The sequence below is a fragment of the Symphalangus syndactylus genome, chromosome 10 (genome assembly GCF_028878055.3).
Source record: "Symphalangus syndactylus isolate Jambi chromosome 10, NHGRI_mSymSyn1-v2.1_pri, whole genome shotgun sequence".
NCBI classification, from domain to species: Eukaryota; Metazoa; Chordata; class Mammalia; order Primates; family Hylobatidae; genus Symphalangus; species Symphalangus syndactylus.
In genome coordinates this window covers 32,265,798-32,286,855 of record NC_072432.2, presented here as the reverse complement: position 1 = coordinate 32,286,855, position 21,058 = coordinate 32,265,798, and the positions used below count along the sequence as shown (strand labels likewise).

The following is a 21,058-nucleotide window of genomic DNA, read 5'->3' as shown; positions in this document are numbered from 1 at the left end:
TTTCTATCTTCTAAAAGCAAACAAAAAAATGTGATTTCAACAAAAACTGCTGTTTTGCCTCTCTGAGCCTTTGGCTTTAATATTAAGAGTTTAGACTACATTAGGGTATCTTCTTATTCTAAAGTTTTGGGATTATGTTTTTATTGTTAAGTGAGTAAAATTTGTCTTCATATCCTTCAGTTTTCTTTTTCTGTATTCTCCATTCCCTTGGCCCACACTTGGGTTTAGGTAGTTCCCTAAGATTGCTGGCACCTTAATGTGCTGCTTCTCTCCTACAATCACAAAAACTGAACATAGATTAAAATATTATCACCTGCAGGCTTTTTGAATTTTAACTGAGACTATTCATAACACAAGCTAAATGACTGAAGCCTTAACAGTAGCGTTTCAGGCATCAAGTGAAGGTTCTGAAGGGGGCTTGGTGGTAGTAGTGAGGCTGTCCCTTAAATTTATTGGTAGACAGCTTATTTTGCCTGTGGATAAGATTGCCTCCCTCCCTTTCGTAAGCAATCACTTAAATCATTTTGCATAGGTTTAAAAAAAAGACAAGATGAAATATATTCTTAGACATTAAATCTGGAAGCACAATTTAGGAAAAAAAAATTCACCTATATGAAGATGTAAGAACTGTGTTAGGCAAAGACTTCCCATTTAAATGACGTATAAAAGCAAAACAGAAGATAAACATGATACAGGGACATTATAAATAATTTGAACAACATTTCAAAAATAATTTACTTCCTCTGGGGAAGGAAAAGGTGTTAGAGAAAGTTTCTTTTTTTTTCCATATTGTACAGGGTCACATTTTGTGGCAAGAGAGAAATAAAACTATTTCAAAAATATCCTAGTATTAAATATGTAATCACTTCTTAAACAGATTGTTAAAGTCACATAAATCCTAGACTTTAATTGCGAAGACTTTAATTACCTTGGGAAGAATTAAGAGTTACTGTACAAAGATAATTACTTTAAAAATATTATTAAAGTTTCAGTAGGCTTTAAAAAACATCAGCATATTAGTAGCTTTAGGGAAATTTTTATTAAAAAGATTTTGAATGAATTAAATATTATAAATTAAATCAATATAGTAGGAAAGGATCTTTCTATCATGTTTCTTTCCTCAAAGTGTTGCAATATTGCTTTCTAAAATTTGAAATACTTCAGTTTTCCTCGATTCTGTGGCTACATCTGTAAAAAGATAACCACAGGTAGATTTGTTCAGTTGGTATCTGGGATTAGTCCTCATATACACACAGGTGCTGAAGGTAATAGCTTATTTTGTGTATAAGATTTGAAGAAATGTATATAACATCTGAATGAATATATATAGTGTAGAGGAATCAATGCATGTCTCACTGACTCATTAATTTCTATTAACTCATTTGTTTCAATCTTGTTTATGCTTAACTGTCCCTATGCAGAGACCAGATAGACACCTGTAAAATAGTGTAAAATTTAGAAGCACAAGACTGGCTCTGCAATTACTAGTTATATGGCCTTGGGAAAGTTGCTTAACCTCTTTAAGCTTCAGTTTATCAGTAAAACAGAGATAACAAGAGTATCTACATAATAGGACTAGCACCATGCTTGGTACAGTGTAAGAACTTAAAGACTGCTATTATTAGAAGTCAATTTACTTCAATCTATTCAAGAAGCAGCTAGTGTGCGTGGCTAGAAGCAGCTAGTGTGTGTGGCTCTCATGGAGAAAAACAGAAGGGGGCAAGTAAAACCACACCTTCAGCTGAAACATCCAGGTATTTGCAGTGGGACTAATCAAGGAAACAACTTGACCTTTAGAGAATGAAGAAATGTAAGACAGGACAACAACCCACCTGGGAATAACATGGAACCAGGGGATACTCCCCCACCCAAGGGAAGTGGTGAGTGAATGAACGGCCCCAGAAAAACATACTCCTCTCATAGGTCTTTGCAACCCTCAGGTCAGGATATATCTCCTTGTGAACCCACTCCACCAGGGCCTTCAGTCTTCAGTCTGATGGACAGAGCTACATGAAGTCTTGGCAGAGCAACTGCTCAGGCATGGGTGGAGACCCTGAAGCCTTAGATTATTATTGGGCTTTCTGGCAAAAGTAGCTGCAGCTTTGGCAAAGTAGAAGGTTAGACTCCTGTACATACCTGTAGGAAAGACGCCGAATCCAGAAGGCTGAGTAGCGACAACCCGTAGGCCCCACTTCCATTGCACCTCACAAGATAAGACCTACTGGCTTGGGATCCAGCCAGCTACCAGCAGTGGCACTGCACCTCCCTAAGAAGGAGTTCCCAGGGAGAGGGGTGGGTTGCCATCTTTGCTGTTCAGACACCTTAGCCATTCCAGCCTTCAGGCTTTGGACAGTCTGAGCTGACTCAAGGCAGAAGGAATCCCACAGCACAGCATAGATGCTCTACCAAAATGTGGCCAGAATGAAAACTGCTTTTTTAAGCAGGTTCTGATCCTGTTCCTCCTCACTGGGCAGGACCTCCCAACCAGGGTCTCCAGCCACTTTGTACAAGTGCTTTTAAACCACAGTCTGAGCTGACTCAAGGCAGAAGGAATCCCACAGCACAGCATAGATGCTCTACCAAAATGTGGCCAGAATGAAAACTGCTTTTTTAAGTGGGTTCTGATCCTGTTCCTCCTCACTAGGCAGGACCTCCCAAACAGGGTCTCCAGACACTTTGTACAGGTGCCTTTAAACCAGCAACAGGTCCATACCTCCCTGGGACAAAGCTCCCAGAGGGAGGAACAGGCCGACATCTTTGCTGTTTCACAGCCCTCACTGGTGACACCTCCAGGTTCTAGAAAATCCGAGATGACTAGGGCCTGGAGTGGGCCCCAAGCATACTGCAGCAGCCCTACAGAAAGGTGGGCAGACTATTACATGGGTTCCTCTTCCCATATCTCCTTACTGGGCAGATCCTCCAGGCCTGGAGTTCCAGCCACCCCGACCAGAGCTATCGAGCCAGTGCGAACTCAGCAACTCCCTGTACAGAGCCTCCAGGGTCAAATAAAAGCCTCTCTGCCACTGTCTCTGCAGTGGAACTGCCCTTGCCACCCTTGAACTAATGAAGAAGCAAAGACCTTAGTTGTCTTATCCATACCTCCAACAGGCTGCAGTTGAACCAAGGAGAGGAGGCCAGTCTATCTCCCACAGGTCCCACACACTCCCTAAAACTCATCACCAGACAGGAAACTCCTGGCTTGGGCCCACAGAACAAACCTCCATTTTGGGCTGACTTTGCTGAGTGATTGATGACCTGCATCTCTCTGGGGCGGAGCCCCCAGGAGTCAAAAAAATGACGCTAGGCCACAACCACTACTAAGATCTCTTCCTCTACTGCCTCTAAGCTGGGGAAGGAATATAAACTCTGAAATCAACCCAGAGCTGCAGTGGGCAGCCCAGGAGTGCCAAGTCATGAACTATAGCAGGCACTCAAGGGGGAGAGGAGCCCACACTTTCAGAGGACTGAGAGGAAACATGGCTGCAACTATGAGAAAACATAAGGGAGCCACAATACTGAACAAAAGTCTACCAACTGACAAATAAGCCTAAGTGTCACCTGCTAGATAAACCCCAAAGCTTCAACACAAAAAATACCTCACTAACATACCCCACTCTAAAGCCAGAGACAGTCAGTCAGCTTCCAATAAAGACCCTATACAAATACTCATCCCAGTGAAAATATCCAGAAAATAAGTCTAGTGACTGTACTCAATCTACACCACAGTTGAAGGAACACCCTGACGCAGAGATGAGAAAGAACCAATGCAAGAACTCCAGTAACTAAAGTGGCCAGAGTATCATATGTCCTCCAAATGACTGCATCAGTTCTCCAACAAGAGTTCTTAATCATGCTGAACTGGCTGGAATGACAGAAACAGAATTCAGAATATGGACAAGAACAAAGATAATCAAAATTCAGGAGGATGGCAAAACCCAATCCAAGAAAAATAAGAATCACAATAAAGTGATAGAGTAGCTGAAGGATGAAATAGCTAGTATAAAAAGGAACTTAATAAGCTGAACAGAGATGAAAAATACAGGAATTTCACAATGCAATCGTCAATATTAACAGCAGAATGAACCAAGCTGATGAAAGAATCTCACAATTTGAAGACTGGTTCTTTGAAATAAGGCAGTCAGACTAAAATAAAAAAAAAAAGAATAAAAAGGAATGAACAAAGCCTCTGAAAATTATGAGATTATGTAAACAGACTGAATATATGAATCACTAGCATCCCTGAAAGAGGGGGGGAGAAAGCAAACAACTTGGAAAATGTATTTCAGGATATCTCCCATGAAAACTTCCCTAACCTTGCTAGAGAGGCCAAGAGTCAAATTCAGGAAAAACAGAGAACTCCTGCAAGATTCTACACAAGATCATACACAAGGCACATAATTGCCAAATTTTCCAAGGTCGAAATGAGAGAAAGAATGTTAAAGGCATCTAGAGAGAACTCGGGCAGGTCACCTACAAAGGGATTCCCATCAGGCTAACAGTGGACCTCTCAGCTGAAACCCTACAAGCCAGAAGAGATTAGGGGCCTATATTGAATGTTCTGAAAGAAAAAAAAATCTTTAACCAATAATTTCATATCTAGCTAAACTAAACTCTCTAAGTGAAGAAGAAATAAGATCCTTTTCAGATAAGCAAATGTTAAGGTACTTCATTACTACAGACCTGCCTTACAAGAGATCTTGAAAAGAGCACTAAATATAGAAAGATCACTACCAGTGAATACAAAAACACACTTAAACACACAGACCAATGTCACTGTAAAGCAACCACACAAACAAGCCAACATAACCACCAGCTAACAGCACAATGACAAAACCCAGTCCACACATATCAATACGAACCTTGAACGTAAATAGTCCAAATACCCCACTTAAAAGGTAGAGTGGCAAGCAGGATAAAAAAGTAAGACTGAATAATATGCTCTCTTCAAGAGACTATCTTACACATAATGACACTCATAAGCCCAAAATAAAGGGATGGAGAAAAATCTACCAAAAAAATAAAAAACAGAAAAAAGCAGGGATTGCAATCCTAATTCAGATAAAACAGATTTCAAACCAACAACGATTAAAAAAGAAAAAGACAAGGGTATTATATAATGGTAAAGGGTTCAATTTAATAAGACCTAACTATTCTAAATATATATGAACCCAATACAGGAACACCCAGATTCATAAAGCAAGTTCTTAGAGACCTACAAAGAGACATAGACTCCCACACAGTAATAGTGGGAGACTTCAACACTCCAATGACAGTATTATACAGATCACTGAAGCAGAAAATTAACAAAGATATTCAGGACCTAAACTCAGCACTGAACCAAATGAATCTGATACACCTTTACAGACGTCTCCACCCCAAACCAACAGAATATACATTCTTCTCATCACCACATGGCACATACTCTAAAATCGACTACATAACTGGACATAAAACGATCCTCAATAAATGTATAAGAACTGAAGTCATTCCAAACACTCTTTCAGACCACAGCAAAATAAAAATAGAAATCAACACAATAAAAATCACTAAAAATCATATAATTACATAGAAATTAAACAACATGCTCCCGATTGACTTTTGGGTAAAAAATAAAGGGCAGAAATCCAGAAGTTCTTTTAAAACAAAGAGAACAAAGATACAACATACCAGAATCTCTGGGACACAGCTAAGGCAGCGTTAAGAGGGAAATACAATACCACCAGATGTCCACATCAAAAAGTTAGAAAGATGTTAAATTAACAACCTAACTTCACAATGGAAAGAATTAGAGAAGGGAGAACAAAACAACCTCAAAGCTAATAGAACTGAGAAATAATTTAAAAAATCAAGGTGAAGTTAAGGAAATCAAGGCATGAAAAACTATTCAAAAGAGCAATAAATCCAGGAGTTGGTTTTTTGAAAAAATTAACAAGATAGGCCACTAGCTAGACTAAGAAGAAAGAAGATCCAAATAAACACAATTAGAAATGACTAATGAAATGCAACCACTGACCCCACAGAAATAAAAATAACCATATGCTCTATGTACACAAACTAGAAAACCTAGAAGAGATGGAAAAATTCCTGGACATATACACCTTCCCAAGACTGAGTCAGAAAGAAATTGATTCCCTGAACAGACCAATAATGATCTCTGAAATTCAATCAGTAATAAATAGCCTACCAAACAAAAAAAGTCCAGGACCTGATGGATTCATAACCAAATTCTACCAGATGTACAAGGAAGAGCTGGTACCATTCCTACTGAAACTATTACAAAAAAATTGAGAAGAAGGGACTTCTACCTAACTCATTCTATGAGGCCAGCATCATCTTCATACCAAAGCCTGGCAGAGACACAATAAAAAAGGAAAACTTCAGGCCAATATCCTTGATGAACATCGATGCAAAAATCCTCAATGATATACTTGTAAACCGAATCCAGCGCACATCAAAAAGCTACTTCACCATGATCAAGTAGGCTTCACCCCCGGGATGCAAGATTGGCTCAACATGCAAAAAATCAATAAATGTGATTCATTACATAAGCAGAACTAAAGACAGAAACTACATAATTAACTCAATAGATCCAGAAAAGACTTTTGATAAAATTCAACATCTGTTCACATTGACAACTCTCAATAAACTGGCTATCAAAAGAATATACTTCAAAATAATAAGAGCTGTCTATGACAAAACCGGAGTCAACATTATACCGAACGGGCAAAAGCTGAAAGCATTCCCCTTGAAAACTGGCACAAGACAAGGATGCCCTCTCTCACCACTTCTATGCAACATACTATTGAAAGTCCTAGTCAGAGCAATGAGGCAAGAGAAAGAAATAAAACACAGTCAAATAGGAAGAGAAGAAGTCAAACTATCTCTGTAGATGACATGATTCTATATCTAGAAAAATATGCAGTCTTGACCCAAAAGCTCCTTCAGCTGATAAACAACTTCAGTGAGGTTGCAGGATACAAAAGCAATGTACAAAAATCACTAGCATTCCTATACACCAACGACAACCAACCTGAAAGCAAAATCAGAAAGGCAATCCCATTCACAATTGACACACAAACACACACACACACTCCCTAGTAATACAGCACACCAGTGAGGTGAAGGACCTCTACAATGAGAATTACAAAACACTACTCAAAGAAATCAGAGAAGACACAAACAAATGGAAAGACATCCCATGCTTACGGATAGGAAGGATCAATGTTATGAAAATGGCTGTACTGCCCAAAGCAATATACAGTTTCAATGCTATTCCTATCAAACTACCAGTGACATTAATAGAACAAGAAAAAACTATTTTAAAATTCATATGGAACCAAAAAAGGGCCCGAATATCCAAGACAATGCTAAGCAAAAAGAACAAAGCTGGAGACATCATGCTACCCAACTTCAAACTACACTACAAGGCTACAGTATCCAAAACAGCATGGCAGTAGTACAGAAACAGGCACATAGACTAATGGAACAGAATAGAGAGCCTAGAAATAAGGCCACACATCTATGACCATCTGATCTCTGACAAAGCTGACAAAAAGCAAGAAATGGGAAAAAGACTCCCTATTCAATAAATGGTGATGGGATAACTGGCTAGCCATATGCGGAAGATTGAAGATGGACCCCTTCCTTACACCATATACAAAAATCTACTCAAGGTGGGTTAAAGACTTTAACGTAAAACCCAAAACTATAAAAACCCTGGAAGACAACCTAGGCAATACCATCCTAAACCTAGGAATGGGTTTAGATTTCATGAAAGAAACCAAAAGCAATCACAACAAGAGCAAAAATTGACAAATGGGGCCTAATTAAACTTAAGAGCTTCTGCACAGCAAAAGAAATTATCAACAGAGTAAACAGACTGTAGGAGATTGGTCAGGGTGGTGGGAAAAATTGTAGAAAGATGCAAACCTTCTTGGAAGTCTGGGAGGTTTTACAAAAGCTTTGGAAAAGCATTTGGCTGAAGGTAGCCAAACCCTCTTATCTGGACCCTGATAGCAAAGGTTAGATAACAAGGGGATATAAAGGAATTGATCTAGATAAGTTAGTTTACTTAGGCCTTGGAACCTGGCCTTTAATCATCCATGTGGAGGACTGCTCTCTCCAGGGAGGGCGACCATGTTAATTACCCACAAGAGTGTTGACTCAAAGCCTTTGTCATTAAATCTGTACTAAATAAATGCCCACAGCACCAGCTTGTCAGGGCTGTGGCTGCTACAACTCTTTCTGTCAGTGGTCTGGTCCCCTAGCCTGTTCTTTCACTCAATACCTGTGTCTAAGTGCATTCTTTCATCCATCATTCAGCCAGGGTCTGTGGGTCAGACCCAGCAGGTGGCGCTCCATGTGAGGAATGCTGCAATGGATTGCGACGGAACCCTCAAAAACGAAGGTTAAAAGACTGCGCAGTCAGTAAGTCAATAAGTCATTGGTGCCCACTTGGGATTTCCAAGTTGGAGGGAACTGTTCAGGCTAGGGTTTCATCATAGGACAACAGTTATCAGCTCAACAGCAACAGTATATAAAAGTATTGAAACAGCTGCTTAAAGCTAGCAGAGCCTTGGTTTTGCAGGCTCAATTAAGAGACCTAATGCAAACTACTGTTTCCCATAACCCATGGTTTCTGAAAGAGGGTGCACTACACTTGGAGATCTGGGAACAAGTGGATAGAAATCTTAAACAACATGATGCACAAGGGCAATGGGTCCCAATAACATCTTTAACGTTATGGGCTTTAGTTAAGGGTGGCTCGGGTCCTGCCCTACATAGAAGAGCCTAAAAAGCGAAGGCAGGAGGAACTGTCACCTACCTTACTGCCTCCATCTCCCTCAGCCCCACTGTTTCTGGGAAAAAATAACAAAGAGGAAATGGAGGTTTTGCCTGAGCCCCCTCCTCCAAAAAATTGGAAAAAAGACAAGGGATATGCTATAGCTATGGGACCCTGTCTTAGACAAGCGGCATTAGATGGGGAGCTCTTAACTTGCCTGGTAATGCAAGATTAACAAGGCAATCAGGTACATGAATCCATTTCTTTTAATGCTTATAAAGAGCTAAAAAAAAGCATTAAAGAAAACGGAGCCACTAGCCCATTTACAAGAGTGTTAACTGAGGCCACTCTGCAGACTTCTTTCTAACAATTTCTCCCTTACCCCTAACGTGGCTCTCTCAAAATCCTATTTGGGTAGAACAGTAGCCTTTAAAGGGAGAGAAATTACAAAGAGCCCATGAAGTAGCTGAGGAGCAATTAAAAGCCAACCATACAGAACTGTCAAACAGTCCTTGGAATTTGCCCATTTTCATCATTCCCCAAAAGTCTGGTAAATGGAGACTTTTGCATGACTTATGTGCTATTAATGCTAGTTTGCAACCTATGGGGCCCCTTCAGCAGGGGCTCCCCTCCCACGTGGCAATTCCTCGAGATTGGCCTATAATCATTATTGACTTAAAAGACTGCTCTTATACTATTCCTCTTGCAGAACAGGACAGAGAAAAATTTGCATTTACAACACCAGTTATCAATAATGAAAGGCCAGCTCACTGATTTCATTGGAAAGTGCTTCCTCAAGGAATACTGAACAGTCCTACCATGTGTCAGTATCATGTAAATCAAGCTTGGCTCCCCAGTAGAAAAGAATTTCCTAATTGCAGGATTACTCATTTTATGGATGATATTTTACTAGCAGCCCCAACAGAGCTAGTACTTTTCAAGTTACATGCCTCTGTCATAAAGAATACACAGTTAAGAGGTTTAATCATAGAACCTGGAAAAGTACAGATGTCTTCTCCTTGGAAATATCTTGGGTACATACTAATTTTCCAGTCAGTAAGACCTCAGAAAGTTAAATTAAATACTAGCAACTTACATACCTTAAATGATTATCAGAAATTACTCGGCAATATTAACTGGATTTGCCCAACCTTGGACATAACTACTGATAAGTTACAGAATCTGTTTTCTATCTTAAAAGGCAATGCTGCCCTAGACTCTCCCAGGTATTTAACTCCTGTGGCACAAAGGGAAATTGAAGAGATAGAGCAAGCTATTTCTCAGAGACAACTAGATTGCATTGATACATGGTATTCAGTTCAATTATTTGTTTTTCCCACTAAACACTCTCCTACAGATGACCCCAGGGCAACGCTTCCTAGAATGGGTTTTTTTTGCTCACATACCGGGACTAAAACACTCTCTCCCTATATCCAGTTAGTCAGTAAAATCATTTATTCAGGATGCAGACGATGCAATCAGTTGCTAGGTTATGACCCTGGTATCATCAGGATTCCTTTAAGTAAAAAGCAATTCAAGGCAGTATTGCCTTATCTATGGACCTGCAAATAGCACTCTCTGATTACAAAGGCCAATATAGAGCATGCCCTTCCTGCTGACAAACTCCTTCAGTTCTTATCTTGTACTTCTGTGGTTTTGCCTACTAAAATAGTTCAATCCCCCATACCTAATGCTTTAACAGTGTTTACTGATGGCTCTGATAAACATGGAAAAGTCGCTGTCTGGTGGAAATCACGTAATTCCCCCACTTGTTCTGGATTTACTAGCACTCAGAGAGCTGAGATTGGAGCCTTACTATTGGCCTTGGAAACTTTTTCCATTCAGCTCATCAATATTGTTAGTGAGTCTGCTTACTCTGTTTATTTATTGCAGAACCTTGAGACGGCCCTCATTAAGGCCACTCTGGAGCCCACCCTGTGTGCACTTTTTCTCTGACTTTAGCATTTGCTAGATCAACATACACATCCTATTTTTATCACACATATTTGAGCCCACAGCTCACTGCCTGGCCCACTGGCTTATGGCAATGATCAAGCAGATGTACAAGTTAGAACATCACTGTTTGACCAAGCCACCCAACCGCAACAATTTTTCCACCAAAACTAGAGAAACTTATCTAAACAATTTCAACTTACCCAGAGACTAGCTAAACAAATTACCCGGCAATGCCCAGATTGCCAGCTCACAGGCACGTCCCCTCCTTATACAGGTGTTAACCCTAGAGGACTAGAACCTAATCAGCTATGGCAAACCATGTTACACATGTGCCTCAATTTGAAAAACTAAGATATGTACATGTATCCATTAATAACAATTCTCAGTTAGCGCACATGCCTTTCCTGGAGAGTCCACCCGATATGTCATTAAACATCGTCTTTTAACTTTTGCATTTATGGGGCGGCCTACAAAAATTAAAACTGATAATGGTCTGGCTTATGCCAGCTCACAATTTCAACAATTTTGTCACAGTGGAATATCCAACATTCCACAGGCATCCCTTATAACCTCCAAGGAGAGGCCACAGTAGAATGTACCCACTCTATCCTTAAAAATATGCTCAGAAAACAAAAAAGGGGGAATATGAGTAAGGACCCTGCAACACTACTAGCACAAGCCTTATTTACCCTTAATTTTGAAAATTTAGATGATAAATTTCAAATAGTTGCAGAAAAGCACTTTGCTAAAACCTCTCAAGACATAAAACCTGCAGTTTTATGGAAAGATGTAAACAGTAATGTATGGTGTGGTCCAAATGAATTGTTAACATGTGGGAGAGGATATGCTTGTGTTCACACCCTCTCAGGTCCTCTTTGGATTCCAGCACGATGCATCAAACCTTACCATAGCATGGCTAGGACCCAACCCGGTACCAGAAATAAAGAAAATGACCCTATAGGACCTACAGCCCCAGACAATGTGGCTTCCTCAGACGACATAGGCCCTGGACAGGATGCTCAAGAAGAGAAGTTAGAAGACTGAGCGAATCTGCTCTGGACACAGACACCATTCAATCCAGATAACTTGTTCCTTCCTATGCTTTATTAACCTTTTTAATACTTTCACTTTACCAGCAACCCTCACCTGTTACTCTCTATTGGGCCCATCTCTTAGATATGCCTTTCTTCAGCCCTATTACTTAAACAAACACCGCCTTCTCAGCTTCTAACAACACGACTGCTTGGCTAAGAGGGAATGACATGCCCCAAGTGGGGTTCCTCAATAATGGCGCACATTGGACTAAGGTGCCAAGTAACACTACATGTCACTCCTTAATTGGAAAAGAATGTTGCTAATTATACTCATATTTGTCTTCTATTATTTACTAACTCTAGGATGCAAAGCCAGAATGTGAGCAGTGCCTGCCACGCCTGACAAACCTGTTGCTGCACACATCTGTACTCTTCAATCAACAAAACCTGATGCTAAAAACAGAAAAGGGGGAGATGTAGGAGATCAGTCAGGGTGGTGGGAAAAATTGTAGAAAGATGCAAACCTTCTTGGAAGGCGGGGAGGTTTTACAAAAGCTTTGGAAATGGATTTGGCTGAAGGTAGCCAAACCCTCTTATCTGGACCCTGACAGCAAAGGTTAGATAACAAAGAGATATAAAGGAATTGATCTAGATAAGTTAGTTTAACTTGGAACCTGGCCTTTAATCATCCCCATGCATGACTGCTATCTCCGGGCAGGGTGACTATGTTAATTACGCAAAAGTGTGTTGACTCAAAGCCCTTGTCATTAAATCTGTAACTAAATAAATGCCTGCAGCACCAGCTTGTCAGGGCCACAGCTGCTGACTCTTTACAGCACCCTCCTCGGGGTCTGTAAGCCGCCAGGTCCCCTAGACCGCTTTTTCACTGGATACCTGTGTCTGAGTGCATTTTTACATCCGTTGTTCGGCCAGGGTCTGCAGATTGGACCTGGCAACAGACAACCTACAGAATGGAAGAATTACCTTTAAGATTAAAATAGGGTATTATAATGCTATTTTTATGGTTTTATGGGAGAATTGCTATGAATAAAGACTCAAGCAAAAGAAATACAAATTAAAAAGTTAAAAACATTAAACAGATTCTAAACTCCTGAAGTATAAGATCAGAAGAACTTCCAGACGAGGGGTTCTTGACCAGTTAAATAGGATTTAATGCCTCATTTGGGAGTCCAGTCATACACTCTGCAAAGAATTTCTAGTATTGCTGAAACCCTAACAACCAGGGATATCAACATTTATACTCTCTCCAAACTCAGAAAAATAGAAAGTAGCAACTTTTCACAAAACGATGAGAATATATCATTTGAAATTATGAGCTCTCAAATTGTACTGTCAGAAACCTAAGATTCTATGAATTACTAATAAAGTCTGTAAATGTATAATTCGAATTTCATTTCAAAAATTGGAATTGAAAATATTAACATGAAAACTTATTGCTGACTGAGTATCCTTAATCCAAAAATCTAAAATCTGAAATGCTCCAAAATCAAACTTTTTGAGCAACAACATCAGAATCAAAGGAAATGCTCATTACAGCCTTTTGGCTCTAGATATTCTGATCTGGTAAGTATATATATATAATGGAAATATTCCAAAATCCTATAAAATATGAAACCTGAAATACTGTCACAAACAATTTGGACACAGGATACTCAACCTGTATATGCCAGTTTTAGCATATAAGAAACCATTAACCTGCTAACCCTCATTTATAGTTAGTAAATGCTGTAAATTTGAATTTTTGAAGCAAATTAGTTATAATAGCATTCATTTATATTTTATATATTGAGTTTCTAAGAAAGATTTTAAAAGTTGCTCTGTTTTTAAACAAAGTGAAAATCATTTATCTAGATTCTAGAAAATACACAATCAAAGAATCTGAAGATAATGAAAATAGAAGGAGACTGGACTGTTACTATTTTGTAACTCTTCATACTCTAATGCCAATCAAACCCCCTGGATGTTACAGTATGGTCAATAGTAAAATCTTTGTAAATAACATTTTGTAGTTAGTGAAAATACATGTTCTATGTAAGCCAGTGTTTTGAAAATTATAATGAACACAAGGTCAATGTTGAGATGTAGCAAATTTTTTCTCTAGGCTATTAGGTAAAACAGGTGTATACTTACTCTTCATCTTTGCCACAATTCCTATTTACAGCATGAAGGATTCGAATGCCTTCAAGAATAGCAATATACACCAGAGAAACACAAAAAACAACAAAATATCCCAATATTCTGGCATTGTTTGGAAAATATCATCAGGTCTTTGGTATGTAATGTTATCTTATAAAACCTTATGCAAGACCATTCTGGCATCCAGTTTGAGAGTAATTTAACTACTTGAATTCAGAAGAATCCCAGAATTTTTTTTTTTTTTTAACCACACACCACTTAAATGAAAGGATGCAATACAAATAAGCAGTACCACCCTTTAAAACAGCATATGCAAAGGATACTCTTCACTATTCCGGATGTCAACCACCAGGAGCTTTGGTTTACTGGACTTTGTTTTCTTGGTGGGTGTTTTGAAGTGGCCTGTCACTGTGAGCTCACACAAGTCAATCAGGTCCTCTGCTGAAATCCGTGGTGATACTTCAGACTTTAGGTCATTTAATAGGATGGATTCTCTTGACTGAAAAAAATAATGTACAAACAAAAAAAATTGAGATTATAGAAAAACAAATTATCCCCAGTAATAGAATATCTTGATACCAAACAATACAGCATATAAAAGAAGAGGAAACTATCTAATTTTCGCAGTCTATTGTATAATTCAGTGGTCTCCAACCCCCAGGCCATGGACTGGTACTGGTCCATGGCCTGTTAGGAACTGGGCCACACAGCAGGAAGTGAGTGGCAAGCGAGTCAGCAAAGCTTCATCTGTATTTATAGTTGCTCCCCATTGCTCCATTACAGTCCGAGCTCCGCCTCCTGTCAGATCAGTGGTGGAATTAGATTCTCATAGGAGTACAAACCCTGTTGTGAACTGCGTATCTGAGGGATCTAGGTTGCATGCTCTTTATGAGAATCTAATGCCTGATGATCTGTCACTGTCTCCCATCACCTCCAGATAGGATCATCTAGTTGCAGGAAAACAAGCTCAGGGCTCCCACTGATTCTAGCTTATGGCAAGTTGTATAATTATTTCATTTTATATTATAATTTAATAATAATATAAATAAAGTGCACAATAAATATAATGTGCTTGATTCATCCTGAAATCATCCCCCCCCCATCCCAAACTCAGTCCATGGAAACACTGTCTTCTAGGAAACCAGTCCCTGGTGCCAAAATGGCTGGGGACCGCTGGTGTAACTGATACCTTACTATTGGGGTTTTCTTCTTTATTATTTACACCTATAGGAAAGCATTATTGTTTTGATTGGCTGCAAGCTCTTGGCTCAAACATGTAGAAAGAGATGAGGCAAAGTTTTCCTTATGAGACTGCTTTAGAAAAAACAGCTCCTTTAAGTACGTTTCACTTTTCTTTAAATATAAATTTCTGTTGTTTTGAATTGCATTAATTTTGACTCAGGTAATATGAGAAATTGCACTGTAATTAGGCATACATCGTAATTAAAGAAACTGGTTCTAATATATGTATTGGACTTTCATAATATAATTTATGTTATATATAAATGGTTGAGTGGAAACTTGATTCTCAGAGATGAATAAAGAGCACCCTAATGCTTTCTTAAATAGTAAACCAAACTAACAATGTGTCTTAACTGGGAAGGAGGTAAACTCAGGACTCCAGGCTATCAAACCCATCCACTGGTTTGTGTCTATGATATTGCATAAAAATGATTCAGACTAAGGGCTATTTACAATTATTCTCTATGTTTCTTAGTAGAAAGAAGGAAGAGCCTTCCCCCATAATAGGCAATGCAATACAACACGACTAAATTAAACATAAATTTATTGAGCACTAGTGATCTCTTGAAATCTTATGTGACGTGACTTGAGAATTTAAACACTTTAGGCTGGGCGTGGTGGCTCACGCCTGTAATCCCAGCACTTTGGGAGGACAAGGTGGGTGGATCACGAGGTCAGGAGATGGAGACCATCCTGGCTAAACCAGTGAAACCCTGTCTCTACTAAAAATACAAAAAATTAGCCAGGCGTGGCAGCGGGCGCCTGTAGTCCCAGCTACTCGGAAGGCTGAGGCAGGAGAATGGCGTGAACCTGGGAGGCGGAGCTTGCAGTGAGCCAAGATAGTGCCACTGCACTCCAGCCTGGGTGATAGAGCGAGACTCCGTCTCAAAAAAAAAAAACAAAAAAAAACAAAACACACACACACACTTTAAAAAAACAAGTGATTAACATATGAGCATTCAAAAAATTTTAATTTATGTTTCATAAGTTATCAAAATAGTCTAATAATCATCTCGTTTACTCATTTTCTCTTTTCTCAATTACACTGTGGAATTCTACACTTAGAATAGCCAATTTAGAATTTCTAGGTAACAAAAAATAAACCATATAAATCATTTACCAGACAGATTTATTTAAAAAAATGTTTTTTTTTTTTTTATTATTATACTTTAGGTTTTAGGGTACATGTGCACAATGTGCAGGTTTGTTACATATGTATCCATGTGCCATGTTGATGTCCTGCACCCATTAACTCGTCATTTAGCATTAGGTATATCTCCTAATGCTGTCCCTCCCCCCTTCCCCCCACCCCGCAACAGTCCCTGGAGTGTGATGTTCCCCTTCCTGTGTCCATGAGTTCTCATTGTTCAATTCCCACCTATGAGTGAGAACATGCGGTGTTTGGTTTTTTGTCCTTGCGATAGTTTACTGAGAATGATGTTTTCCAGTTTCATCCATGTCCCTACAAAGGACATGAACTCATCATTTTTTATGGCTGCATAGTATTCCATGGTGTATATATGCCACATTTTCTTAATCCAGTCTATCGTTCTTCGACATTTGGGTTGGTTCCAAGTCTTTGCTATTGTGAATAGTGCCGCAATAAACATACGTGTGCATGTGTCTTTATAGCAGCATGATTTATAGTCCTTTGGGTATATACCCAGTAATAAAAAAAATGGTTTTCAATTGGAGTTTCATGTCAGCTCTCACCCCTTGGGTTTCCCCACTTGTACTCTGAATTCTTCAGTGGTAAAGCACTTGTTCTCTCACTTCATTAACTTTTAAATAGAAATGGAAATTGCTAAGCTTTATGAGTTTACGGCTTTTAATAAAAAATCGGCATTAAGAATCTTAATTTTTTAATATTAAGAATTAAAGCTACTTAAGCATCCTGAAATTAAAAATGCTTCAGAAAGATTAAAGAGTTTTGAAATCAGCAAGCCATACAATCAATGCTTCCATCTGCTTTTTCATTAGATTGCAATCTCTACCGGATTTTTTCCAGCCTTCACATGAAGTCATACATTTATGAAGATAAAATAAAGAACTTTTTGATTAGCCTAGTTCCACTTTTAGTCATTTTGTGATGAATGCGGCATTTCAAACTGAAGTTTCACCTGAGTGAAAAGAGTGCCCTGACTGATGAAGAAGAGGATTTGTCCAAAGTATTCTTTATGAAGAACTGAGTGATTTAAATAAAGATTTGACCTAAGCATTGGTTCTAATCAAATGCATCATATGGAAGGAGTTTTTCAAAGGAAAGAGTATTGCTATATGAAATGGTAAGAAGAGAAGGAGAGGAATTGCTGACAAATTTAAATGTTCTAAACTTCTGTGAATGTGTATGTGTAAAGAACTTTAATGTATACAAGTTCTTCTGTAAATGAATTTTAGGAGATTAGTAAATTAAATTTAGAACAAATTATACTACTTTGCTTTATGAAGAAAATAATTACAATATTAAAAACACAGAATTTAGTTTTTCATAGTTTTATAAGCAAATTTACTATTCATTTAAAATTTCCACTTAGAGGCATAAAAGTAAAATTGTACAACTTTTGTCTTATTTAGTATTATAGATATTGTGTGTCTATATCACATTTTCCTTGTGTGAATGGGGGTTTCAAATTCATGAGACTTTGTTTATGGGTAATGGAAAAGATTTAGGATAATTATAAAACAACACTGGAAATGTCCATCAATTGGGGCAGAAATTTTTATTTCTGCCCAAAAGCCTTTATATACACTTCATGTTAAACTTAGAGGTCCACTCAGAAATAAATCAATGTATTTAAAGCCAACTGATTCTTGACAAAGCCACCAAGAACTTTCAGTAGGGGAAAGGACAGTCTTTTCAATAAATGGTGTTAGAAAAACTGAATATCTATATGCAGAAAAATGAAACTAGACCCCTATCTCTTACTACATGCAAAAATCAGATAAAGATGAATTAAAGACTTGAATATAAGACCTGAAGCTATAAAGCTACTAGAAGAAAACATTGTGGAAATGCTTCAGGACATTGGTCTGGGAAATGATTGTTTGGATAAGACCTCAAAAGCACAGGCAACAGAAGCAAAACTAGACATAGAATTACAACATTCTAAAAAGCTTCTTCATAGCAAAGAAAACAATCAACACAGTAAAGAGACAACTTGCAGAATGGGAGAAAATATGTGCAAACTCTCCATCAGACAAGTGATTAATAACCAGCAATATATAAGGAACTCAATAGCAGTAATAAAATAATCTGATTTACGAATGGGCAAATGATCTGAATAAACATTTCTCAAGAGAAAACATACAAATGGCCAAAAGGTATGTGGAAAAAAAAAAAGGTTAACACCGCTAATAAACAGAGAAATGCAAATGCAAATCAAAACCACAATGTGATATCATCTCACCTGGGTTAAAATTGCTGTTATCAAAAAGGCAAAAAACATGGATGTTAGTAAGGATGTGGAGAAAGGAGAATGCTAGTACACTGTTGGTGGGAATGTAAATTAGTATAGTCACTATGGAAAACAGCATGGAAGTTCCTCAAAAAACTAAAAACAGTTGCGCCATATGATCCAGCAATCCCACTACTGGGCATATACTCAAAAGAAAGGAAATGAGGATATCAAAGAAATATTCACTCCCATGTTCATTACAGCACTATTCACAATAGCCAAGATACAGAACTAACCTAAATGTCTATCAATGGATGAATAAAGAAAAGATATATTTATTAATATACACAATGAATTACTATTCAGCCATTAAAAAAGAAGGAAATCCCGCCGAGTGTGGTGGCTTATGCTTGTAATCTCATTATTTTATTGTGCCACTGCACTCCAGCCTGGGTGACAGATCGAAACTCCATCTTAAAAAATAAATAAATAAAAAAAATAAAAGAATGAAATCCTATCATTTGCAGCAAAATGGATGGAATTGGAGGTCATCATGTTAAGTGAAATAAGCCAGGCACAGAAAGGCAAATACTGCATGTTCTGACTCGTATGTGGAAACTAAATAAGTTGATCTCATGGAAGTAGAGAGTAGAACAGTAGTTGCTGGGAAAGGTGGACAGGGTGGGTTTGGGACATAGGGGGAGAGTGGTGGGGTGGAGGTGGTGGTGTTGTGGGAGATGGGGATGAAGACAGGCTGGTTAATGAATATGGAAATACAGTTAGATAGAAGGAATAAGTTCTAGTACTCAATAGCACAGAAGAGTGACTATAGTTAACAATTTATTGTGTATTTCAAAATAGCTAGATTTGAAATATTTCCAACACAAAGCAATGATAAAGACTTATGGAGTAAATCTATATAAAGTATTTAGAATGTTGTCTGACAAGATATGTGCTCTATAAATTTTTATCTTATACCTCTTTTCTCACCCCTCACCATCTTGTCCCTTATGCTTTAGCACAGTACTTGCCTTTTCATGCCACTGTGCCTTTGCACATGTTGTTCCTTCTTCTTAGAAAGCCACAACCTGTCCATCTAATAAATCCCTGCTTGCCTTTCAAATCTCAGTTCAAACACTACTTTCTCTGTGAAGAAAGCCTTTCTTTTTAACTCCTGACTGACAAAATTTCTCTTCTATATCTTCACAGGTATCTGGTATACATTTTTATTATAATGAGATGAGTCATTTCCCACTAGACTAAAAGCTTCTCAAGCATGAGAAAAATTATTTTTATACCTTGTTTTCCTCAGGACCCAGTGTATTATCTGACACACAGAAAGTATTAAGATATATATACTGATTATAAAAGAATAAAATAGTATTTCCAAATCATCTACTTTTCATGAGTAACTTTGTGCTATGAGGTATGTATATGTAACCAAAACAGTGTGGACGTACCTCTATTATAGTAATTACTGTTTGTGAGACACTGTCTATTTCTCCACTTGACTTACAATCAGTCTCCTTGAATGGAGGTTCCATGTGTTTTCGTATTTGTATCTCGAAAAGCTAGCACAAGGTCTGCAACAAAAAAACTCAATGGATATTTGACGAATGAATGAATGAGTGAATAAAAAATATGATTAAATGATTCTGCAGAGCAGAATCAATTCTTATATCTGGATTATCAGACAAACTCTTCAGGGATGGCAAAGTCATCACATGCTCTCTGGCATCTGAGCACCATGATGGTTAATAAAGAACACTAAAATGTATGTCTGCCTCAATAATTTGTCAACAAAGTCATCTTTTGTTTCCTCAACTGAAAAACTGGAGATGACAGTTGCTACCATTTAAAGCTTTCAAAATTGTGCTCTAATTAACTGAAAGAAGTTGGCTGGGTGCAGTGGCTCATGCCTGTATTACCCAGCCCTTTGGGAGGCCGAGGCGGGCAGATCACAAGGTCAGGAGATCGAGACTATTCTGGCCAACATGGTGAAACCCCATCTCTACTAAAAATACAAAAATTAGCTGGGTGTAGTGGCATGTGCCTGTAATCCCAGCTACTCGGGAGGCTGAGGCAGGAGAATCGCTTGAACCCAGGAGGCGGATATTGCAGTGAGCTGAGATCGTGCCACTGCACTCTAGCCTGGTGACAGAGCGAGACTTTGCCTCAAAAAAAAAAAAAAAAAAAAAAAGAAGTTAGGTGAATATAAAGGAGGCCAAAAATAAACGGAAAATCCCAAACTATCTTTAGGAAAATAGGCAAAATAATTTAATAAGTATATCAATGAAGAGAAAAACAGACAAATATTAGTGTTGACATTTTGGGGAAAACAAAGTTCAAAAATCTGTAAATGGACTGAGTGCGTGCATGTGTGTGAGAGGGAGAGAAATTACAAATCAGAAAAACTGTGTTTTTATATTCTTTTTCTTTCTCATTTTTAATCATATTATGAGAACATATATAAGCATACAGAAATATTTAAA

General features: G+C 38.2%; 1 protein-coding gene across 6 annotated transcripts in view; it reads right to left on the bottom strand.

The window, feature by feature from the left end:
* The window catches only part of TBCK (TBC1 domain containing kinase), a 270,052-nt gene that overhangs the window by 65,313 nt on the left and 183,681 nt on the right, over nt 1-21,058 (bottom strand). For all 6 annotated transcript variants that reach the window (XM_055296817.2, XM_063611122.1, XM_063611121.1 and 3 more), the window contains one exon: nt 14,253-14,428. In XM_055296817.2, coding sequence (XP_055152792.1) covers nt 14,253-14,428 — 176 coding nt within the window. The remainder of the gene's footprint in view (nt 1-14,252; nt 14,429-21,058) is intronic.